This window comes from Manacus vitellinus, unplaced genomic scaffold (genome assembly GCF_001715985.3).
Source record: "Manacus vitellinus isolate BGI_N305 unplaced genomic scaffold, ASM171598v3 scaffold_37_pilon, whole genome shotgun sequence".
NCBI lineage: Eukaryota > Metazoa > Chordata > Aves > Passeriformes > Pipridae > Manacus > Manacus vitellinus.
In genome coordinates this window covers 178,932-204,803 of record NW_021940517.1, presented here as the reverse complement: position 1 = coordinate 204,803, position 25,872 = coordinate 178,932, and the positions used below count along the sequence as shown (strand labels likewise).

General features: G+C 40.1%; 1 protein-coding gene across 1 annotated transcript in view; it reads left to right on the top strand.

Annotated features, from left to right (window-relative positions):
• AGPAT4 (1-acylglycerol-3-phosphate O-acyltransferase 4) overlaps positions 1-25,872 on the top strand; it is a 58,828-nt gene that overhangs the window by 14,524 nt on the left and 18,432 nt on the right. Inside the window, exons 2-4 of the mRNA XM_018077452.2 lie at positions 8,084-8,253; positions 18,800-18,961; positions 21,137-21,290. Of these exons, the coding sequence (XP_017932941.1) occupies positions 8,084-8,253; positions 18,800-18,961; positions 21,137-21,290 (486 nt within the window). The remainder of the gene's footprint in view (positions 1-8,083; positions 8,254-18,799; positions 18,962-21,136; positions 21,291-25,872) is intronic.

Sequence of the window (25,872 nt, the reverse complement as noted above, 5' to 3'; positions counted from 1 at the left end):
GTTCTGCCTTTGCTTTGTTTCAGTGTTTCCTTCCTGAGCGTGGATGTTGGGTACTGATGTGCTGGCCCAGAGATTCTCTCAGTGGTGCAAAGCGCCATTCCCTTGTCTCCAGGAACAAGTATCCTGATGCCATCTTTTTCCTTCTTAGAGCTGCGTAATATGAATGGAGCAGAAACTTTCAGTGGGAAGCGAATATTCCCAGATATCTCTCTTATCTGTCATTTCCGAATTATGAGGCTCTATTTTTATTAGTTCTGTAAGATATGCGATGATCTGTCCTATCAAAATTAATTCCATTTCTGTTACCCTCCCTCTCAAGGTCATTTGATTTTTAACTTTGTTCTGACTTTGTATCTTCCACAAAGTTTATTAATAGCAATTTCTTTTATTGTACTATGTGAATGGCTTGGTATTGTCTGGGTGTATTAGATTTGAAGCCTCTTTTTTTCCCTGCCCTTCTGGTATCAGCAAATTCCTTAAAAAGAAACTGTAGAAATTCAAATACCTGATGGCAAGTACGTGTTCATACATTTGGTGTTTTATAAGAGCAGATTTGTAACCACTACATAATTATTGGATTTGATTTTTTTTGAGTATCAATTTAAGATGGCCCTTGCTTGTGCTTAATATAGGTCACCCTGTCCTCATTTAAGCTTCTGTTTTGGGATTTCAACAGCAGTATGCCACCCTAACCATCAAAATGAGAACTGGAATAACATCATATGCGCTGTTCATTTAAGCTGTCATTGCTTCAACAACTTCATCAGCGGGATACAGAAGTTAATCCTTGCACACTCCCCTGGGTAAGGCATGTTGCAGGGTCATACTTGATGAAGGCATGGCAGGAGAGAGTTGTACGATGGATCAGGTGGTGTTTTGCTTTGTCCCAGAGTGAGTCTGTATGCCAGAATATGAAAGTTGTTTGATTGTCTCTTTAGAAAGTGGCTGCTGTGCAAGCCCAAACTAACTGATAAGGGCTATCAATTGCCGCATTAGTGAACACTGCAGAACACTTAATACCTTATTTTGTTTCTCACTTGCTCTTTTCATGTTTGTTCTCCCAGCACTCATCTCTTCTGCCTTTCTGTGCTTGTACAGATGAATCTACTAGACTTCCTGACTTGTGTATATCAAATATGGAATAATTTAATAAAAAACATAATCCAATATTCACGGAAACCTGACACCAGCTACTGCTTACTAAGATGCTTCCTTCTACTAAGGACAGAGCAAAAGTTTTCATGATACTTCTTAGGTACATTTCTTATTCAGAAAGTCTGCTTCACAGTGCAGACCTTGCATAGCAGTAGTGACAGAACCACTTGAGGCATACTTCTCCAGAATGCCTTCTGCATCCTCACAGGCCACCTCAGCAGAACGTATGACTGATGTGCATGCCAGAAACCTATGTTAAACTTCAAGAAGGTGGTGTAAATCCTTCATTACTTTAGGAATAGTTGAGTGCAAATAACAGTCAAGATAGTGGATGGTTCTTGTTGCTTAAGAGAGACAAGTTTATGCAAGCTAGAAGAGTTGTTTAGTGCTGTTAAATTAGTACTGACATCTGGAGCCCCACTGCCTTTTGTGAGGGCGGTGGAGATGACTTTTGTGAAGTGCTATTTATTTCTTGAACAGTATGAAGTATTATGACAGAAACTGCCTGTCCTCATGGTTAACAGGAGGCTGTAGCATATCTGATGTTCACTGTTAGGGATGATGATGTCTGATTGGCTGAACACAGTTGGGACAGGGTTAAGGAAAATGGATAATATAAATAGTTTACAGTCAAAAGTATTGTTTTTATTAGACCAGTTGACATACAGGGAAAACAGTAAAGGATTTGCATACAGAAATCCTTTTTCAGGCTTAAAACACAAATTGCAATATTCAGTTTAAATTCAGGTTGAGAACAGCTAATTGAAGGTTGATTTATCTATTTGTCCATTTAGCCTGTCAGAGGAAGGAGAGTTGGTACATATGTGTTTAGGGAGAGTAGGGATACAGAACAGAGAATGACAAAATTGTCTATGGAACACTAATGTATGTTGGAGGTACACAGGCATTATGGAGGTGACAGATCCAATACTTCATAATCATCCTTTCCAACTATCTTCTGACTGGTTTTAGTATACTATAGTGTAGAATTTCCTTGAGAGGAAGCAGAAGTTACTCATATGAATCTACCAACATGGAAAACATGCATGTATGCTCAGGACAGATATATGGTGTTTATTCTTCTCAATTAACTTTCTACTGCAAGACTATCAGTAACTTCTTCCCAAAAGCTTCTTGGGGATCCCTTGCTAGCTGGAGCTAGTTGGTAGCTTCTGTGCTTTGTTTTCAGCTGAAATGAATGGTTTTGTCAAGTGACTAGGTAGGGACAGTATTTCTTAAAGGTATGCAGGCTTAAAATTAATAAAACCTACAAGTAGACCAAGGATGCATGAAGAAAAAATAATTTTTGGGATGTATGTGTGTAGGAAAAAGCGTAAAAGAAAGTATTGAAACAAGACTAGTATTCCTTTTGCACAGTGACTTGCAGTGAACGAACTGTAACCATTTTTTTTTGCTAAGCAGTTCCTCTGTGGTGCTGCTCCTGCACACTGTAGAAAAAGCTTTATTGTTTTGTGTTCTGAACAACAAGAAACCGCATCTAGAAGAGACGCGATTGCCTGATTTCACGCCCATACAAAACAAATGTTGGTGTCATAGGAACTTGCCAGCTGTTTGTCGGTACTAACTCCTTTGATCAGCACATGATATACTGTCCTCAGTCATTTGTGGCAAAGGCAGCACATTGCCTGTGTTGGAATATATGATTTTTGAAGAAAGGTACATAAAATAATTTCCTGCAAGCTAATGCTGAAATGAATGGGACTTGGAACCTGACTGTATGAAAGGGCTGTACTGTGCTTATCTTCTTTCTTGCAAGCACACCCAGTAACTTACTGTGATGGATAAGGAATTAAAAGTCATCATTTCTGCTTTCTTCACTTTTAATGACTTCTGTCCCTAACAGCACAGCCATGTAGTTAACTGAAGTGTTATTCAGGGGAATTGCTTACAGGATCTTCCATGGAGACTTGTGCAAAAATCTTCAAAACCAGACCTGTAGCCAACAGAGAAGGGGTTTCTTTGTTTTTCTTTTGAAATTTATGTGCACAATTCCCCATATACCCTGCCATCAGCCACCTACTTTTTGCTGCAAGACAACTTTAAGGGAGGGAAAAAGAGGTCCAAAGATATCAGTGACTGTACCACCAGCTCTGGTAAATGTTGGGGTAGGGAATGGGTGGTGGCAGCACAAAGGAAAGAGGGGGCTGGGTTTTGGGTTTTTTCTTCTGTTTAAACCGGTCAACTTCAGCATTTTCCTACAGCTTGATGACCGGGACCTCTGTCTTGGATTGAACCAGATTACTCCATTACACCTCATTGGTGGTCACACGCACCCCTGGATGTGTTGCTCACGTAGAGTAAAGAATGGAAGGGAATCTGCTTGATGCTGAAGAACTGATGCCTTGTCTGATTGGGCTCCCTGAATGACCTCCCCTTCATCTTGGGAAAGTGGGAAAGGCATTGCTTGATTTAAGAGCTGCAGTTGTTTTTTTTTCCTAAGAACTACTTTTTGTTCACCCTCACAGGAAATACCTATATGCTTTTTTATAATAATCAGTTAAGTTTAAATTTTTTTCCTGTAGTCATTTAGTAATGTTCCAGCTCTGAGCTCCAGTTTCATGTATCTAATCAGTGCAATCTTATAGCAGAATTCCTGCCTTCAAGTTTTCCTGCAGCTCCTGTAGAGGAAAAGAAAGTGGAGACCAGAAATAAATGCCTGGTCAGTTTAGTGAAACACTAGAATAGCCTGTGTGAGGAGACTGTGGAATTGTCAGTACTTGGAAGTATTTTGAAAACCTCTTATGGAGCTTCATGATTAGTAAGTATAGTAGGTACCACTCAGGGGTTTAACCCTGTCTGTGGTACACAGAGGGCTTTTGAGTAGTCCAAGGAAGATACAGACTTGCTTTTTTTAGTTACCTGTAGACTTAATTAATTCTGTGAAAAATGTTTAGGAAGTACACCTGTAGTCTGAAAATCTGGAAAGGTAGTGAGTTATTATTGTATGTCATTCTTACATAGACAGACATGAACTAGACTATGCTGTCTGTCACTCTATGTTTAGCCTTATTTTTGCATTTTTTAAAATGCTTTCCCCAGTCTTCCATGCAATGTACTCATTCATCACGCAGCCATTCACCCTATCTGGTCTTTGAAATGGTGACAACTTGCCCACTTGTCTTGCTTATATTTGTATTGGAGAGCTTACTATGCTTTTACCATATATTCCCATAAGGATTTTCTAAATTCTTTTTCTTGGTGTTGCCTTGATACATAGGTTAAAGAAAATTATGTCATGCGGGTACGTGACGTACAAAGAGTTACAGTTCTGTAGCTCCTTAAAACAGGTTACGCACTTGAGATCTTCAAATGATTGTACTTATTGTGTCAATAAATAAGTATGTTTTAATTACATTTTAAAACAGGAAATTTATAGTTAGTCTTGTAAGCAAGTGTTTTCATGGCTTATCACATAATCACAGAATGGATAAGGTTGGAAGGAACCACAGTAGGTGATCTGCTCCTTATCAAGAATAGTTAGGTAAAGGAATTAGTAACAACTTCTACAGAAGAACAGTGATAACTGTTTTAATGACTCATTCTTGAAAACTTTGAGGTGGAAGATAACAAGTCTCAATAAACTCTGTGTTTCCCTTCTTCCCTTAAATGTTTTTTTTTCATATAACCACTTATAGTTCACGTCTGCCTTGGAGATGTTTTCTTTCTAGTTATTTCTTTAGAAGTGCAAGCATTGAAGCAGTTCAGATTTGTGCAGTGAAGGGCTAGGAAACTACTCTTGCAGGAGGTAGAGGCTGTTTCGTGTAGCAGGATGAGAGCCTTTTTTTATTTCAGAAAGGTAGAACAACTCAAAATTCCTAATCAGACAGAGTATTCATATTAGACGTTTGAAGTCGTTTTCTCCCTGCCGTTTTCTCTCTTCTTCTAAGCTAGTTGTAATGTGCTGCAAGGACTCTGCCTTCAAAGCAGGGAGTAGAGATTTCAAGTTCCTTTGATTTTTCTCCTTCCTTTGCATTAATTGTTTGAAAGTGTCACTGAAGGAATTACTTTGAAAGGTAGGAACCCTCATGATGTCGTTGAATATGAATTTACCAGCTCTATTGTGATGCTGAAACTCCAAACCCTCATCAAAGGGAGGGTCTTAGACCAGTCCTGGATGGGAGCAAGAGAATCTTTTTTCCCCCCATACAGTTGATTTCTACTTGCAATGTTATGACTGCTGTACAAAGAGGAGGAAACTTCCTCTAATCATCTGTACTGTGAAGGAGGGAAGAAGCATGTTAAGAGCTTAGAAGCTTGCAGATGGTATTTTAAATACAGAGGTGTTCAATGCCTTCTTTCTGTTTCTGCAGCAACTGCCTGAGCATATCAGTGATAAATGGCATGTGAGGTGAGGAATAGGGACCTATTTCTGCAGTATGTATTCAAACAAAAATCCTGCTTATGTGAAGCCTGAAGAATCAAACCGCTTCTAGAAATATTTTTACCTATGCTTTTTTGGAATATAGTTGAGACTGAAAATATGTAATGTGTGCATGTGGCACACCTATAGTGAGATTCATGATATATTACTGGGTTTGTTCAAGTTCCTTGGAAAAAGACAAAATAAATAAAAAATCCACACTTGAAGTGGAATGGCTTTTCTCAGGACAAAAAAGTTGGCTTTTTTGTCAACACAGTGGAGGAGCGGAGGGCTTTTATTTCCAATATAAATGCAGTAGAAAGCTATACCCTTGGAAAGATGTAAAATTGTGAGTGTGTTTCATAAGGCAGCTCTTAGCAGGGGAAATCTGGAAGGTACATGTTTCTATATCTTCACAGCTGTCTTGGTTTGAGACAATTTGGAGGGGCAGAGACCTCAGATGGAGGTCTCCTTCCTCCAGTACCCCTGGTTCTCTCCAATACGGAGAGAGAGAGAAAGAGACCAAACATGCCCAGATGTAAGTGAAAAAATAACTCTTTATCAAGAAGAATGCTAAATAATACTGATAAATAATACTGATAAACCCAGAAAAATTCCCAAGCTCCCACCCACTGGAGCAAAACAAGATTGTGGCCAGCCTCCCCCCACCCGTTAAAACCTGGCAGGAATAGTTTGGAGGGTCAGTGCTGGAATGAGGCTGCGGTGCTGGTACAGCCAGTTGGAGCGGGGCTGGGACTGGAAGGACTCACAAGACACCCGCTGGATCCAGCGATGAGACTTGGTCACTGCAGCTCTGATGGTGGTTGAAATCCTGATCTGTTGAGGTGATGGTAGAGGCCTGGGTGGTAAAAGTCCCATGGAGTGAGGGAAGGAAACCCTCGACCTCCCCAGTGAAGTCCCTGTGGTCTTCTATTGGGCTCAGGGTAGGTGGGAATGCCTCTGGTGAGTTCTTCATTGGATGATTAATACTGGATCACGGGACATTTTAAGAGTCTTTGACACCTTCTAAGCACAGGTGGATCCATTATGGCCATCATGGTGAATATCTTCAGGCCATTTGAGTGAACTGTCCTGATGTCTCCACAGGGGGAGTTATCATAGATGAGTCAGTTGTGTAAGGACACGAATAGCCTGAGGTGGCAGGTGTGCACACCCTCTCAGTCATCAGCCTTCCAGTCTTTTCACAGTGGTTGATACATTCTTCTCCCAGGAGAGTACCACTTAAGTCCTTCCCACAGTCTAAATTAGTAGGCATATTTGGAGAAAAGAGAAAAGGTGGATATCAGAGTCTTTGTGTAACCCAGGACAAGCTGTCTTTGGCTTTATTGGGAAATTAGTTTCCAACCAGTGAAATCTGCCATTGCTCAGTTAGCATATGGCAGTTTAGGTCTCACTCTGCATCTGTGATGATTGTTTTGATGCATAATAGCATGCATTGAGTAATCTGTACTCCTGCTGTGGTAGTAGTTACCTGCCCTGATTAGAAACAAACAGATGGACTGACAAGTCAGTCATTAATCTGTACCATAAACATGCTTTCATCATATTAAGGTAATGTTACTTGAATAGAGATTGTTTGTTAGCCTGGCTGTAACGCTTAGGTAGAATTCATTCGTGTCATTTATGTTCTCTACTGTACAGCACAATGTTGTCCAAGAGCTTCAGACAATCAATTTTGCTCATGATGACTGAAAATGTAGATGACTTGTTCCTTGCTATTTTCTGGGTTTGGTCACCAATAAGGGACCTAAATTGAAAGAAATTCAGAAGTGTTTCCAAGACTGGCCTGATTTTGATCTTTCCTGAAGTGAATGAGGATTTGTGGTGCTTTCAGCTTGTTTTGAGCCAGGGGAGCATCCTTCCAGCCTCATCCTTCCAGCAGAGGCATTCGTAAGGCACAACTCTGCTCTGAGAAGGAGATACATTTCATTTACCAAAGAATAACCCCTTGCATTAGACCTCTGATTTGGTTCAGAACTTCTGTGATAACTGTGAGAGGAAACAAATGTGTCCCTTAACTCCTCTGCAGTCTTGACAGACAACTCTCATTTAGTACCATGGTACCCTCATGGTACCCCCAGCTCAAGACATGGGTTGCTTGAAGAGAGCCATTGCTTTCAGTTTTCCTTTTTCTGTCTCCATGGAGATAGAGCTCTCCGAGCTTCTTGGCTTTACTGACTCAATTCAACTTCCTGTGCCCCAGACTAGAAAGATTTCTCTAAATATAAAGGTTTGATTCACAAATCTTGTGGTTAGACTTACAGTTCCAAGCAAAACAAATACAAAGCCTACAATACAAGCCTGTGCTTGATAATGGGATAAGCAAATTAAATGTATATGATTGTAACTAGGTTACTGCTGAGAAACCACTCTTAGCTGTGTTTTAAGCAGTCCTGATTACGTGTTCTTCATTACAGCCGTTTCATTGCTATGTGCTGTTGAGGTGACTGATGTTTTCAACATGATACTAATTTTTGGCTTTGTATATACTATGTACATTCATATATTTCTTGGTTTTTATTTCAGAGATGGTGATGTTGCTGGAATGGTGGTCAGGCACCGATTGCACCCTATACACTGATCCAGAGAATTACCACAAGTATGGGAAGGAGAATGCCATTGTAATCCTTAATCACAACTTCGAAATTGACTTTCTCTGTGGATGGAACTTTTGTGAGAGATTTGGGGTCTTGGGGGTGAGTTTGTTTAGCATTTAAAATAAATTACTTCTTCTTGGATGTGGAAAAAACACCCAAACCAAATTATGTGTGTTTTTGAATGCTAACAGATCTGCACTCGAATTTCACCCACCACTGTCCAGAATTAGAGGTGAATCTAAAGCACTACAGTTCAAGTATGTGGAGTACTGAAACAGGATTGCTTGGGCACAGAAATTTTAAAAACATTGCACTTAAAGCTGATGAAGGAGATATTTTTTTTAACCTGTGGAGGTCCTTACAGTTACTTCTCTCTATGTGTTTGCTAGGTTCATTGTGCTGCAGAAAGATGAGCTGTTCCATGATTCTTTCCCAGTAAATTGTAGAATTTGTTTGCTTTTTCCAGTGTAGTCTTACAAATCCACAGGTAGAGTTTGAGTGATGTAGCCTGCCTCTCTCAGAATGAAAGAGCAGCCATCTCAAGTGAAAGCAGTAACCAGCTTATAGCTAGTAAGAGATGGAAGAGGAATGAGTTACCCATGGTTGAATACACTGTCACATTAGGCTAAGAGTTAAGTGTGCATTTGTTTTTAGGGTTGCCTTTTTGTTTCCCCTGCCAGATCATGGGGATGATACAAGGCCCCCATCTAAATTAGCCTAACTTAATTTTTAGGTGGTGACTATTCTCTGTCTACAAAGGATTTATCTAATAGTTCCTCCCTCCTAAAAAGAAAAACTAGTACCTCATTTTGGCAGTCTTCTGCGGCATCCTTCTAGCTTTGATGCTGGCCACTGTCAAAAGTCCTGACCTTGGATTCTGCAAACCTATGATTTTTTTATGGCCTTTCCTTTGAACTCTTTGCATTTTCTGGAAATTTATGCATCACTTCAGTCACTTTCAAATTGCAATAATGGCAGTTCTGTTAAAAAAAACCCCCAACAATCTAAAAGGGGACCTTAAAAGTAGAGGATAATGAACCTAAGCATTACAGGCCCTGCATGTCACCAAAATGGCTGTTAGATCCTAATTACTGAAGAACAATTCTGCTGTAGTGTCTAGGACTTGAACAGAGAGTTGGAGGATGGCATGGTACAGCAGGAGATATAGGGAAACTTGTTCCTGGCAAGCAGATGTACCTGCAAAAATCCGGCCCCTGTCTACGTGTTCATTTTACAGTGGTGTTTTAGTATAGTCTGTCTAATTTTGTAAGCCTCATGGCCTCAGTTCTCTAAATAAAGCTGTGTTTTAAAGGGTCAGGTGCATCTTCAGAAAGTACCAATGTAGAAAATGAAAGAATTGTTTCTGTACAAAGTAGTAGGGGCCTACAAGGTCAAAAATACCTTGTTTTTTCATTGGTGCTCTGTAGTTGGATTGAATCTCACTAGCTGTAATTTTTTTTCATAGTTTTCCAAGTTAATCAGGATTCTGTTTTAGTCTGTGTTGTTCCCTATGCATAAGAATACCACAACATAGAAGGATAACTGCATTGCACTAACTGAAAGTATTTTTTCCTTTTTTTGGATGCTTACAGTTATTACTTGGTTTGTATTTATGCTAATCTTAGGATTTTCTAAGGAACTGATATATGTTGGTTTTTTTCTTTTTTTTTTTTTGTTTAAAAATCTATTTCAGTCTTGAGTAATATACTATGGTTTTACTTCCCAGAAACCGTTCCAGGAAGAAGTAGTTCCTATGTGCTCTCATTTGCATACATGTCTTTACTCAACAAAGCAGTTCATTTCCCTGTTGGGGCAACCAGCTGAGGTTCATCTTAAGCCAGGTTAAGAAAAAAATAAAAGGAAAATGCTACACAATCAGTTTTCCTCATTGTATTGTCTGTATTGTTATACTGGAACTTGGTTTGGGGCAGTGCAGGGGTAGACAAATATGCAGGGATGGGGAATATAGGTTGGTTTGACTTTGTGCTGCCTTACATCGATTTCCAGAGCATGATGTGGCACCACAATTAGAAACCACGATGTTGAGGGCTGATGTTTAGAAAAAGGAGTTAGAGGAAAAAGGCAAGTGTCAGGCAAGATGTCTAAGGTGTTCCAGCCTCCAGTGTTTTGTGGCTCAGCAGCTTTGTGAGCCGATGGGTGTTTATATTTAATGATGTTTAATTGTAGACTCCATTAAGTTTCTGTGCAAAGTTTAGGTATCTGCCAACACCTTACTCAGCTGATCTCATTGCTGCTGCTGCTGAAAAGGAAATCTTGCACATGTTGTCTCCTGCATCTGTTCTGTTGCTTCTCTGTTCTGTTTTGGCATGTTTCAGATACCCTTTCTCTCTCTTTTCTGCCTTAACTAATCCAATGAAGAAAGGAGAGATGCCTGGGGAGGGGGGAGAGGGAGACGACTAAGATGACTTCAACTTTGAGCTGAAGGAGTTGGAACTAGTTCTGTCTGTCTGCCTGCTGCAACCAAGCACAATGGCTTTGTTGTGACCTTCAGCTGTACCCTGTAACCCTGGCAGATAATGGCAATGCTCTTAACAGTGTCACATGCATGTGTTCAAACTTTCAGCGTTTTACAGCTTGAACTTTTATTAAATCAAGCCATTAAATGTTGTAATTTTTTGCTTAGTTCTTGTGGTTTAATCATCCAGGCAGCTGAACACCACGGATTCACTTGCTCACTCCCTGCTCCTTGTGGGATGGGGAACAGAATTGGGAGATAAAATTTGTGGGTTGAGATAGAGTTTAATTGGACAGGAAAAGAAGGGACAAAAATAATGATGATGGTAAAAGAGTCAGAATATACAAAACAAATGATGCACCACACTCCAGTTGCCAAGCAGCAGCCCCCAGCCAACTTTCCCCCTAGTTTATATTTCACATTATATAGTGTGAAATATCCCTTTGACTAGTATGGATCAGTTGTCCTACCTGTGTCTCTTTCCAGCTTCTTTTGTCCTCCAACCCACTCTCTGACAGAGTGGTATGAGAAGCTGAAGAGTCCTTGATGTAATGTAAACACCGCTTAGTAACAACTAAAACATCCACATGTTATCAACATTATTCTCATTCTAAATCCAAAACACAGCTACTGGGAAGAAAATTAACTCTATTCCAGCCACAACCAGGACATTGTTTTTGTTTATCTGAAAACAGTATTAAGCTTCCTTAAATGTCTCTTGCCCCTTCTGTCCCCAAAAGAAAAAAAAAAAGTCCCTTTTCCTTTTAGGTTTTAACTATGATATGAAAACTGCCCCTCCTGGTCTTAGTTGCAACATTCAGTCTGTTTGTTTTTCTGCTCCATCTGTTGTATCTCTTCTCTGGTACTGGCTTTCTCCTTATAGCAAAATTACCTTAATCTTAACAGGTTTATAAAGCTCTATCAATGTGGCTTTGTTTTTATCAGTGTTGGTTTAGGGAATTTTTTTGCTGGTTTTGGGGGGTGGAGTAGGAGTGGCATAGTCTGTTACCTGTTGTTTTTAGGTTTGTGAACCTGAGTGTTCTTCTAAGGACTCAGATCTCTACTTTTATGACATGAGGTTCTCAGCTTTCATGAAGGTTTTTTTTAATTGACTCTGGAAGAAAATTTAGCAAAAAAAACCAAATAAGGTGCTAAGAATTTGAGGAGTGTGCATGGAGATGAGGAAGGGGAAAGAATGACAATTCTAATATTTGGTTTACTTTTAATTTTTTTTCCTTTAATTTTTTTGGAACACCCATTGAAAATTCTAGGAGGTACCGGGTTGACAGTACTGAGTGAGAACCAGAGACCTGTTCATTTGTAGTGGAGAAGGAGAAACCCACATGAAGAAGCAGTTTTATGCTTGCTTTTACTCTTACAAGTTATTATCTTGCTAGTTTATGGATGTATAACTGTGCAATATCAAACATTACATGATTTTTTTCGTTGTTGTTGGAAAATAGAAGAAGGAAGCAGACACGAAAACTAAGAGCAACTGGGGTTTCAGGAAAACCTGCATTGGGCCCAAACAATCAATCACTTACATCTATATTCCACTTGTGGGTTTTTTTGTGAAGGGTTCTTTGGGTTTTGTTTTCATTCCTTGGCACTCATCAGCCACATTTCCACCTCTTTGTGCTGCCAGACCTCAGTTTTGTGTGCAGGAGGAGGGGTATATAAGGGTCCTTGATGCCAAGTCAGCATCATGCTGCCATAGGCAACATAGATGTCCGTGGGGATGGCTGAATCCTTCCTCTGTGTGACACACAGGTGGCTGCAACAGGCTGTGAGGGAAGGAGGAACTGGGCTACCAACTTGGTTTTCTGTAGAGTTGGAAACAGCATAGCCCCAACAGGACACAGCTTTGTCCACACCAGTGTTTCCTAATAAGAGACAGGGCTGTTACTGTGATCCTGAGCCAGGGTGACTATGATGGTTGTATTGTGGATGCTCTGCTTTTCCACCCCATGCTGGTGCGATGGCTGGGGGGATGCTAACTCTGATGTCTGTGTTTTGCTCTGTTGTGTAATAGAAGCATGGACTTGGTGACAGGTCCCTGCACTCTGCTCTGCCCTTCCCATTTCCTACCTGTGACATTCCAGTCCTTGGATTTATCTTCTTAGTGGTGGACAACCTAGCTACTGTATCACTATTTAAATATATTAGTAGCATTTAGTTTCTTCAAAGGATATTCCTAACCATCCCACTGAAAACAGACCTACTGTGCATCAGAAATGAAACTCGGGATAGAGGCATATTCTGAGGAGAGAGGTGTTATTCAGGATTTTTACCAAAAGCACTTTAATATGCTCCCTGCCTGGATTGACTGCTTCACTGCTTGATCTAATTAAGCAGTGATAAAATAGCTTTTCTAGTCATTTAATAACCGTTTTTCTGAGATGAAGACATTAATAATGGCAAAAACCGCCCATGCTTTAAGGCTAAACGTGCTGGTTTTTCTGTTTATCTTCTGGTGTCTTTAGTGTTTCAAGTTAATAATGCTGATGTTTCAGTGAAACATAAACATTATTCTGAGGGGCTCATGTTGCATCAAAATATTTGCATTTCCAAAAGAGGCCATATTTCTCATAAAAAATCACTAAGCACATATAATAAATTTCAACCTTAAGTATCTATTCCTTGTGTCAGGAAACCCAAATTTTATTTGAGTTGTTTATTTTGAAGTGTGCTGTTGGAAAAACTAATCATGACCTTAAATATAGGTGTGAGAAGAGACTTTTGTAGGTTATTGTATGGGACTGATAGGTGTGTGAGCACAGTAGTTTATGCATTTTAAAATATTAATAGATTTTAAACTAGATTTGAAGGGGGAAGGGGACAAAATCGGGCTTGCTAGAGATAAGGCCGGGGGTCGCATGCTGGTGTTTGAGAGGTGGTGTGCTAGCGAGGTTCTTTGGTCTGATAGGTCCGTGGAGGTAGAGCATGAAGATCCATGCAGCAGCAAAAGCCAAAGTTATTGATGTGTAAGAAACCATAAAGTACCTGAGAATGATCACATTAGAATTCCCCCAGAAAAGGTGCCAGGATCAATAGTCCAACTGAAGTGCATCTACACCAACGCACATGGCATGGGCAATAAACAAGGAATTGGAAGGCATTGTGTGGCTTGAAAGCAGTGATATTGTTGCAGTCACAGAAACACAGTGGGATGACTCGCACAACTGGAATGCTGCAGTGGATGGGTATAAGGTCTTCAGAAGGAATAGGCAAGGAAGGAGAGGTGGTAAGGATAACCCTGTATGTTAGGGAGTGTTTTGATTGTCTAGAACTGGACAATGGTGATGAAAGGGTCAAGTGTTTCTGGGTAAGGAGCAGAGGAAAGCCAACTAGGTAGATATCCTGTCCGGAGTCTGTTACAGACCACCCAACCCATGATGAGGAGGCAGAAGAAATGTTCTATAAGCAGCTGGGAGAAGTCTTACAATTACTAGCCCTTGTTCTTCTGGGAGACTTCAACTTACCAGGTGTCTGCTGGAAATACAACACAGCAGAGAGGAAGCAGTCTAAGAGGTTCCTGGAGTATGTGGAAGACAACTTCCTGATGCAGCTGGTGAAAGAGTCAACTAGGGAAGAGGCCCTGCTGGACTGACTGCTCGTGGTGTGGTGCAGTCTTTGCTGGGTAAAAAATTGGCTGGATGACTGGGCTCAGAGAGTGGTAGTGAATGGAATTAAATCCAGCTGGCAGCAGATCACTAGTGGTGTTCCCCAGGGCACGGTTTTGGCACCAGTCTTGCTTAATATCTTTATCAATGATCTGGATGAGGGGATCGAGTAAACCCTCAGTCAGACTGCAGACAGTGCCAAGATGGCTGGGAATGTTGATCTGCTGGAGGGTAGGAAGGCTCTGCAGAGGGATCTAGACAGGCTAGATCACTGGGCCAAGGCCAATTGTCATAAGGTTCAACAAGACCAAGTGACAGGTTCTGCCCTTGGGTCACAACAACCCCAGGCGGCACTACAGGCAGCGGGGAGAGTGGCTGGAAAGCTGCCCTTCAGAAAAGGACCTGAGGGTGCTAGTTGCCAGTGGCAGAACATGAGCCAGCAGTATGCCTGGGTGGCCAAGAAGGCCAATGGCATCCTGGCTTGTATAAAAAGTAGTGTGACCAGCAGGACCGGGTAAGTGATTGTTACCCTGTACTCAGCACTGGTGAGGCTGCACCTCAGTGCTGTATCCAGGTCTTGGTCCCTCGATACGGGAAGGACATTGAGGTGGTGGAGTGTGTCCAGAGAAAAGCAACAGAACTGGCAAAGGGTCTGGAGCACAAGTCCTATGAGTAGCAGCTAAGGAAGCTGGGATTGTTTAGCCTGGGGAAACGGAGGCTCAAGGGAAGACTTTGTTGCTCTCTACAACTACCTGAAAGGAGGATGTAGCAAGGTGAGGGTTGGTCCCTTTTCCCAGGTATAAAGTGGGACAAGAGGAAACAGCCTCAAGTTGTATCAGGGAAAATTTAGGTAGGATATCAGGAAAAATTTCTTCACTCAGAGTTCCATCAAGCATTGGAACAGGCTGTCCAAGAAAAGTAGTTGAGTACCCATCTCTGGAGGTATTTGAAAGATTTTCAGACGTGGCAGTTCGGGATGTGGGTTAGTGGTGGACTTGGCAGAGCCGGGGTAGTGGTTGGAGTTGATAATTATAAGGATCTTTTCCAACCTAAACAATTCTATTATTCTAAAATATGTACTTGTTCTTGTAGGCAGCCGAAAGTGCATTATTACTTGTATTTAACAAAACACATTAGCATGTGCTAGGAAATATATCTTCTAAAATATTGCTGTGTTACCTTTCCAACATGGAGAAATTTTATTCAATATGAAGCATTAGAAATTAGGAGCCTGACTAAATTTCTGGAATGATGGCTTTGAGAGACTAAAGAAACATATCTTTCCATCTTGATGCCCTAGGAGTATAATATGAAGGAGTGCTAAATTTCAAAAATAGAGCAGTGGGAATCATTGAAAGTATGTCAATGCTGAGGACAGCCTGAAGAGCAAATAACTTATGAGGCAAATTACTGCTGCTAATGGTTTGCAGCTACAATAAACTTGTTTTGAAACTGTGGAATAAATTTTTTGGACACTCACAGCTTGCACAGTTATTTCTTGCTGTTTGTTATGCTCTTGATCAAGAGGTGTTGAATAACTGAGGCTGGACATACAGAATTAAGATTTTCTTTCTTTGACAACAAGCTGGACAAATGCTTTTAAAATAAGCTTGTAAGAACACTCTTTTTTTGTGATATTGGTGCAGTCATTCACAAAGGGGAAGGAACTTCATGCGTATTTCCATCTGAACAAACTTGGCCAAAATAAATTAACCTGGTTTAAAATTTTATTACTGTATATAAGTTGTCCCTGTCCAACATTAATTTCATTAAATATCTGTTGAAATTATGCAGTTCTGAGCACTGAAAATGCTTAACTTCCTTCAAGAAGGCAGCTTACATGGAATAAATCAGCACTTTTTAATGAATTTTATTCTGTTGAACAAGCTGAATTTGAAGGTTAGAGGTAACTGTCATGTATTTTACCAAAACACGTTGGTAAAGAACAAGTTAGTAGCTGAAGTCAACCAGAGTTGCGTTTTTTCCCTCATGTATTTACACAGGAGCTGTGCACAGGTAGATGTCTGAAACAGAGCAGACTGTAGCTCTAGTTATTGTGAAAGAGATGGTAACTCCTGAGGGGAGGCCAATGTATTCCTCCCACTTGAGAGCAGTCTTGCTAGTATAATGCAGTGAGAAGTTTCCTTTCTCTAATTAGTTGTCATTAGTCTTCCTTCTAATCCTAGGACAGATGGGTGCACAAAACAGTGTGAGGTGACTTAGCTTCTTTTTATGTGCATCTAAGGAATCATACTCACACATGTCTAGAAGAGCGCTTCTGAATTTTAAAAATGCATTGGCACAGTAAATGAATAAGAACATACCCTGGGGAAGAATTCAGACATCTGTTCTGCTTTTGTGGTTATACCTCTGCCCATAACACCTTACCTTACAGTATTGTTTCTTGGATCCACTGGGGGAGGGGAAAAAAAAAACCAGTAGCAACTTCTCGTGTGCTTCTTGTGTAATTTGTACTCTTCTTAAAATATGCAAAACATTAGAAAATAGGTACAGTGAAATACTTATTTTAGTTAGTTTTTTGGACTAGAATTCTTGCATTTTAAAATCTGGGAGGAAGGACTACTGGATTCTTTTCTGACTCTGTGCTATGGAGGCCTTGCACATTCTATATAAAGCACACCTAGGTTAGTTTATGGTAGTTCTTATGATACTGAATACTTACTGTACATGAACTTGAAGAGCACGTTGGGGTTTTTTCTTGCTGTTGGCCTCATTGTGCAGTGGCTTGGCTATGGCTGAGGTGGACAGTAGTTCCCAAAGGTTTTAGCCCTCCCTGCTCAGCTAGAAACACTTAGCATGTCTTTGGTTTCTTGAGCAAAACCTTGGCTTGACTGTCTTCCTCTGACACGTACAGTGGAGAGGAGCAGAAGAGCATGTGAACTGGTTTTTGTCCTTGTGAATGGAAGCTATACTGTACATGGTCTACAACAAAAATGCTCTTTGGAGAGTAGTAGTAGCCTGTTTCTCTGTGCCCAGTTTGGGGAGCTGGAAGAGGAGGCTGTTGCTGCTGCCCTGTAGTAGGGACTAAGGTAAAACATGACTAAAACTGTGCTGAATACTACAACTGCTCCTCGTGGAAGAGCTGGGTTTGGAGTCCTGATCCGAGCCCGTCACTAAAATACAGAAAGTCTCAAATGCTCAAGAGGGAGCACTTTATTATAGAGCATTGAATGATTTGACAGAGATGGTTCCTGCATGCTTAGAAATGGAATTGTCTGCAGTTTTATATTCTGCTTCTATGTAACAGTTGCTTGTGAAGCAATGTGATGTGCACTTGCCTTCCAGTCTTACGAGCTTTTAGATAGCTTAATTATTTAAGGTATTTTCCTTGTGAAGGAAGGAGAACAGATGAAAGAAATGAGCTGAGATAAAGAATTAGGTCAAGTCTCTTTCCCTAGCAACCAAATGAACAACAGTGACCAAAAAAAAAAAGAAAAATAAATATTTTCTCTTGATGGTAACTTCTACCAATAAATAGTTTCTTCTAGTCAAATGCCATGTCCTGGAATCCATCTGCAGAGCATTTTGATGGGCTAGCTCATAATGATATCGTGGCTAGAAACTGGGCTGTAATTGCTCCATTTGCCCTCTAAGAAAATGTCACTGTTTGTCAGGAAAAACTGAAGCAACAATTTCTATATACACACAACACACATGTGTGCCATTTTGTTAATTAAATAACCAAGAGAAACATGGGACAGCTCACCAAGGCTGTTTGGCTTGGAAGACAGGAAAGGAGCAAGTGGAATCAGTTTTCCTGCCCAAAGGGATGTCAGTCTGAGATGATCACAGAGTTAAATTCTGATTTGACTTTCGGAACTTGTTGAATGCTTGATAAATCATAGACTTCTTGTGGAGAGTCTGGACCAATCACTTCAGTGGCTGTCACACTTGTGAGACAGGAAGAATGCTTTTTTCCCCCCCTACTTCAGAAGCATACTTTGAAGAGAAATTCACTGCTGTATGTATTTCTGCCCTTTCATGAACAAACTTGAACATGAATCTTATTTTTCCATTGGTAAATCATGTGTGCAAATATCAGTATGTTGTACAGCAATGGCTCTGTGACTCTGCTTCTTTTTTTTTTTCTTTTTTTTTTGTCATGGTGAGAAGTCCCAGCACTGAGGAGAAGTATAGCTGCTCTTAAAGGAACTTGAGTTGCCACTGTCCAGGATCAGCTTGAATTAAGAATTTCTGTTGATATGGTTTGGGTCTTTTGCATGGATCTCAGTGTTTGAAGGAATTTGGCTTCTGTTTTGTTTCAGCATTTGGGTAGGAAAGACAAACACACACATATATATGTTTAATTCTGGAAGTCTTCCATGCAGATACCTGATATTAGATTTGACTGTTCTGTCATATGAGAAAAACTTATTTTTCTTTGTTTTTGTTTTTACACTTGTGTTAAAACTGGGACTGGTCAATAGGAACCAATATCTGAGTGTCTAACTGTGCATGTATCATACCCACAGTGAATTCTTAAGTGGTTTAACTCTGTTTTACTTGCTTTGATTCTGTCTTGCAGAGTTCCAAAGTGCTTGCAAAAAAGGAGCTCTCCTACATGCCTATCATTGGCTGGATGTGGTATTTCCTAGAGATCGTCTTCTGCAAGCGCAAGTGGGAAGAAGATCGGAAAACAGTCGTACAGAAGTTGCTGAATCTCCGGGACTACCCTGAAAACTTTTGGGTGGGTGATGACTAACAGGTGGGGTGTGAGGTACTGTAATGCTTGGCAGGAATGAAGGGCACAGATGATATGTGATATTCACCAGCTTGCTCCTGAGAACTTCGATTCATGAACTTCCTGGTGCTATCAGGAGAGTATTCTCTAAGAATTGAATTTTCTCTGGAATTTCCCATGTAATAGTCTGTCTTGTCTGTTTTCTTCCTCTGTAGTATGGAGCCCTAAGATGTCACTGCAAAAATACCTGCACTGTGATCCATTCAGTAAATCTTGTGGTCCTCTAAATACAGGAGCCTGGATAGGGGTAGATGTGGGGGTTCATGGCAGTGTAACAGATACATGTGACGATGTTGTATTGAAACACATCAACCGTATTCTTTACCTAAGATCCCCTCTTGCCTTAGATTGCAGAGTTCCTACTAGTGTTTTCCCCTTCCATGTGATTTTGCCTTTCCTGTGAACGTGCTTGGTCAGACATGGCCCAGTAGAAGTGGAAGCCACCTGGTCAGAGATATGGCCCACTGGGGCCATTGACTGTTTTTCAGGGAGAGGATTGGTGTCACTTTTCAGCAACAGGAAAGTGTTCCTTTTTTCACTGCTATCATTTTTTAGTATTGAGCCTGCCTGGTGTTTCCTGGTTTGAGAATGAAAAGCCTTTGAATTTTTTCTCTTAGTAATCAGGAAAATCATAGTTCTCACGAGCTAGTGATGGCAAGAGGGCAATTTGGTTAAAGAAATGGTATATTAAGCAGCCTTACCAGAACCTACAGAACCTATTGCTTAGGAAGCAGTTTCTTCATGAACATGTATGTGTTGGATCTCTCATTCTCTGAAACAGACTTTTTTTTTTAATTGTCATTGATTTAAACAAGTGCTAAGCTGTGCTTTGACAATGTTTAGATGACTTCCAGGCAGAAGACTGTGTAGTAGAGGGGCCATTCTTGGTTTTCAGTTTCAGTTTATCTCACCGAGATTTGCCTGTTCTCTGTGACTTGTAAAAGACATTGAATGCCTTTCTATGCACCTAGGTAGTTCAACTCTAATCAATGAGCACAAACCACCACTATCCTATAGATACTAATTACTAAGAAGGAGCTATACCTACATACAGGAGATAGTTGTTGATGTACACGTGGGGTTATTGCATGTGGAGTTTTAATTTGCCTTTGTATGATGACATATGTCAAAAGGCACAAAAATAGCACCTTGGAAGGTAGACAGGCAAAGCATGGGAAGTAGACTAGAGAGATTTTCTCATCGGTTTCGGTATGTTTCATCTAACTACTTAACATTATGCTTGTGATACATGAGTAGAAGTGGTCTTGGATGAGCTAGGGCTGAAGGCCGTCTGCTTGGCTAGTTTTCTTCAATCTCTGTCTTTGTTGGCTATATTTTTGCTGTGGGTTCTGAGGACTTAGCTTGTGTGATATGGCAGTGCTCTCTGATGTGTTAGTTTGTGTTCAGGCTTGGCAGAAAGCAGATGAGCAAGTGGTAAATCTCCGAAGATCTGTGTGCTGTCCCCTGCCTGCCAGTGGCAAGATTGTAATTGTTCACGTCTGAGCACTTCCACTGTATAGTTCATAAGTGCATGAGGCTTTCAGTTGTCCTGCATCTGCTGCCTTACATCTGTTACCAGCTCTGTCCCTGGCATCAGAGTTGCTGTGTGTAGTTGTCAGTGTCCTCGTGCCATAAGTGAAAGCCAGAGGGTTGGAGTCAGGGGGTGCAAGCTGGGTGCTGAAGCATTTCCTAGAAATGTCTTTAGTTTAGACACTTACCAAGATTTAGATACCATGATACCTGTACACTTCGCCATCAGTGAAACATTTGCAACAGGGGTATATTTTGAGTGTAGAGATTGAGTGACTCATTTAGAGAAATCAAGTCATTCTGATAGCAAGTAGCAGAGCAGATGATTAAGTCTAAAAGCTGAAGTTCAAACCAGAGGATGGCAAGTTGGATGAGTGTTTGGTTTTGACTTTTTTGTTGTTTGTTTGTGTGGTTGTTTCTTTCAAATTTTTTACTTCAGTCAAATAAATTACCTAAATGTGTATGTGGCTACAACTGTTCCTGCTAGCAGTCTTAACTTGGGCTGTGCTGGTGGGAATTAGAGACACCTCTGCTCAGTCAGATGTAGAAGACCTGAGCTTCTGTCTAACTGTAGTTCTCTCTTGGTTTTAGTTCCTGATTCATTGCGAGGGCACAAGGTTCACAGAACAGAAGCACCAAATTAGCATGCAGGTAGCCGAAGCCAAAGGTCTGCCCAAGCTCAAGTATCACCTACTGCCACGAACAAAAGGATTTGCTGTCACCGTGCAGTGTTTGAGAAATGTAGGTAAGGAAAGTCACAGGGAAAAATGCTAAATGGTTATTTCATCCAGCTACTGTCAGTTTGCCGTGCTTTTCTTTTTCCTGTAGCGTGAGTCCTAGCAGAAAAGCCCTGGGATCCTCTCTGACCTTTTTTCCACTATCCTGTGATTTTACTAATAAAGTCCTGGAGCAACTTGGGGTTTTTTTTTATTATTATTATTTTTGTTTCGTTTTCTGTTACTGTGACTGTGTATTGGGAAATCTCAAATTGCATATTTTGTACCAATTGCCAAAGGATAGTATTTCTTAGTATTTACTAAGCTATTCTGTTCTAAATGAAGCAAATGCATCAGTAGAGAATCTGAGGCAGTGTGTCTTAAAATGTTTCCTTGTAGTAAATACCTGCCTCAAGTGACATAATTTTTAAATTTAAAAAAAAAAATTCTGCTTTAAATTCCTGTATAGATTTGCTCTTTAGAGTTTCTTTGTGGAGCTGAGGAAGGGGAGTAGACCTTGACTGACGATACATGTAGCCAAAATTTTTAAACAAATTATTTCTGAATTACAGAACATGAAGTAAGTTTTTCTTTGTTAATGTTTTTCTTAGCTCCCTATCCCCCAGTTATCTCTGGTTACTTACATTTGCCACCTTTAAGATGACATCAGTAAGAATATTGCACACATTGCCTTTGAAGTGATTTTTTTTTGGCTAATACTATCTATCGAAGTCGTCTGCTGTGGACTTCATGGGTAAAGGAAAGACAGTGCTAAGTAGCCATAGTGTTACGGTATTTTTGGGGGTTGTTAGAGTTATGTATTGTTAAAAGGCTGTTGCATAAGAAAGACAAAGTGGTTATGGGTTTAGAAGAAAATGTTCTAGCTTGACTGAAGCTAATATCAAAACTTCTTTTGTCTTTGAAGACACATTTTCATGTGGCATATCTGGGATAGTTGCTGTAAAAAAAGCTTTGCAGTCAGCTGTCTTGCTATCTGTCATATTTCTTCTACATATCCTCTTGTGAGTCAGGTAGATCATATCACTGTTGTAGCTTACCAGGCACCTACAACTTTCCACCCCCAAAATGGATAGCATAGCTTGGATCTTTTCTGATACATGAAGAAGAGGTAAGTTATGTGAAGCCTCCAGTAACCCCCTTAAGGGCACAGTTTAACCTTGCCTTTTGAATAAGGGTGGCTGTTTGACTGAGGGCAGGGAGGTGGTAGACTTGAGGCACTGAAGAAGAGATGAGTCAAAACTCTGTGACCTCTAATGCCCTGAGCTGGGAATCAAGGACAGGGTATTTTGGTGGTGATTTTGTTCTTCTCACTGCTCTGTGTAGTACAAGCCAAATAAGGCATGATTGTGGACAAATAGCTGATTTCTGGGAATATGTTTCAAAAGGAAACAATTGTAGGGAACCCAAGTGACATTTATAAAAACTTTTTGGTGTTCATGTGATACACTACAGTAACATTTACTAGGATCCTAAATATTTGAAATACCTTCAGAAAAATAAGGCCGAGATTGCTAGATTACTCATATACTTAGGGGAGTGTGTGTCATTGCCTCACTCCAGAAGCTGTAACTCTCTAGATGAGGCAATGTAAGGCCACTAAGAAGGTAGTACTTCCTGTGAGGTTCAAGGAGAAGCACAGAGCCGTAGCTTCTCATATACAGTTTCAACAAAAGCTGTTGAGCTTGAAAACCCAACCAACAGACCTCTGAGGGTTTGATGACCCCATATCAGTGTTGCACGTTTTTCTGGATGTGTTGATTTACTTGCCTTGCCACTTTTTGCAATGAAATGGAGATACGAGGGTTATTGTCTGGGTTATTATATGTTTCTCTCCTATAGAGACAAGGGGTACATGTGACAAGCATTTGAAAAGCCTTTGTAATCAATGTCTTATTTTTAGAACTCCTTGTAACATTATTATATGCAGATAACAAGGAAGTCCGTGCATGTTTTTTGAAAAGAGAATGTGATGGGAGTCTGTTTTGACAGTCCATAGTCTAGAAATGTAAGCTCTATCTAGAAGTTAGGTCAAATCTGCAGTGGGGTATCCCTGTGCATCTCTAAAAATGAGAGACTGGTGCTGAGCTCCCTGAATCCATTTTGGGTCCTGCTATTTAGGCTAATGCACTTTCAGATCTCCCACAAGGGGTGGTGGCCCTGGCTGGAGCTGGAGCACCATGTAGCAATGAAATCAAGCCACAGGTTTTGGACCAGTTCACAGCTGGGTGTGACAGAGCTTCTGTCTGGTTTTTTTCCACTTCTTTCTGACAAAGGTGTGATTCCACTTGTTTGAGGCTGTAGCACTATATCATGGATAGATGGTGTTCTTTCCGTCTGTAGAGGTAATTCACCCATAGTACCAGTGATCATAGGTTGGTCCTCTTCAAAACTTTGTATCAGCTCTTAATGCTCTGTGATGCAGTCATTCTGGAAGTAGTTCTGAAGTATTTCTCCAGTAGTCAGAAATAGACGTTGGTGACATGAGCCTGGCAAGTCCATCTGTTCTGAAAAACTTACCTTCAGAAGGAGTTTATTCAATGTACATACATGAGAAGCTGCCTCCATACCAGTGATGCCATTTCTGTCAGCATAAGCAGATATGTTTGGATAAAAATATCTTTCACGTGAGAGAACAAGTAAAGGACCTTCCCTCCTAACTCATTTCTTTCATAAGTGATAATGGAATTCTTTTCTTCTCAGAGATTTACTTTCACAAGTTCAGACCTCTGCACACAATTTGATTCTTAAATAAGTGCTTTTAATATTTTTTGAACTTTTCTGATAATTTTGTCAGTGACCGTCTCTCCCAGTATGGTAGTAGAGACACAGTCACCAGGAGCTTCATTTCTAGAAGCTATTTGCTGTCTTAATAAATTGCTGTTTGCTACCTGTACTGTTCATGGAAACAAATGGAAATGCAGATCCGTTTCTAAAACACTCGTACATGATTTACTATAAAAATAAATGTCATAATTACTGCAAAAGATATATTTAACTGTTACTTTTATTGCCTGGGTGTATATCAGGCAATTCCTTTCAGCTGTTTTTATTTAGTGAAGACTTGTATTTAAAAATGTGCCTCAAGATGGATTGTAGATAAGCCCAAGTTGTGTTGTGCACCTTTTCCTCCAGTTGTGCACACTGGGAACTACTGTCCTAGAGAAAACGCACGAGAATAAATTCCAGAGTGATGTTCTCATGGAGTTCAGTATGACAGTGTTTGAGAGTCTTGCAATGACTTTTTTCTTCCCTTGAGTTGCACTTTAGTCCTGGGTTATTATTTGTTTTCAAGTGGACTTCTAGTCATCGTCCAGAGAAAGTTACCAAGTTTGAGAGGATGAGTGATTTTTGACCAAGCTGACCAGAGCAATGAAATGGCAAATCAGAGGATTGTGTCAAGGTGATAACATACCAAAAGTACAGTGAATTCCACTGTACCCTCCCCTCCATTTTGCAATCTTCAGATCATTGTGTGCTAGTATGAAGGTGCACGTAGGTCTACTCATTCCCTGTAGGTTGATTTGTCAGATGATCCACCATAATTTTGGCATGATCCTTCATGGCCACAAAATAATGCGTGAAATTCAAGAGGACAGTCAAGTAAGAAGGATCCTCTCTAGATGCGTAATCTGAAGATTTATTTTTCTTTTAGGTTGAAGTTAAGAAATTAAATCTTTTTTATTTACTTTTTAAGTACATAGCTCTCTGTCAGAATGCTGTACAGAGAACAAAGTTAAAGATGTGGAAAAAAAACTGTGCAGAGATTAGAAAGCAAACAAAAAAAACCCTAGACTTTTTTGACAGGAAATAGCAATTCGGCTGGAAAAATTTTCGATTTAGTTATGATCTATATCTATTCTGAGCCTTTGAAACGACTTTCAAAGACTTGTGTTTGATTTTTAATGAAAAAGAGGTTTTAAGATATAATTTCTTCATAGAAAATATTTCACAAATGAAGCAAAACTTCATTTGATGCTGCCTATATTAGCCCAAGAGTGAGACAGTTGTTGCAATGTTTTCAAGGTAGTATGGAGTTATTTTTTTACTTGTTTTAGAAAGTGAAATTTCTGGACTCCTCAGCTTTTGGATGAGAAAGTCATGAGAGGTCCAGTTCTAATTATATAATTGCAAAATCCACTTTTAATGATAACCAGTTCACACAGCATGCTAGTGCTGCTTTGGCTTTGGAAGCTTTCTGGCAAATTTTAAATTCATGCAGTTGTTTTCTTTGACACTTCTATTGTTGTTCTTTTCCTACACTTTCAGAATGAAAAAGCTGAAGTCTTTAGTTATCTTCTGTTATATCTGGATATAACAGAGGTCTCTTTACTCCTGCACATGCTGTCATTGTCTTGGGTTTGGCACTGCTTTGCACCAAAAGATTTCAATGTGTTATTAAAAGGGACTGGACTAAATATGAAACTATATACCAGTTGCAAACTGGAATAGGATTTCTTTTTTTTCCCTGGAGAAAAGGAAGATTCTGTAAGGCTGTCAGCATATAAAGATGTTCCTAGCCAACTCTGCAGAAGCTTTTTTCAGAACAGGAGAACCATCTTCCAATTTGTCTGAACAAAAGCCAATTCATAT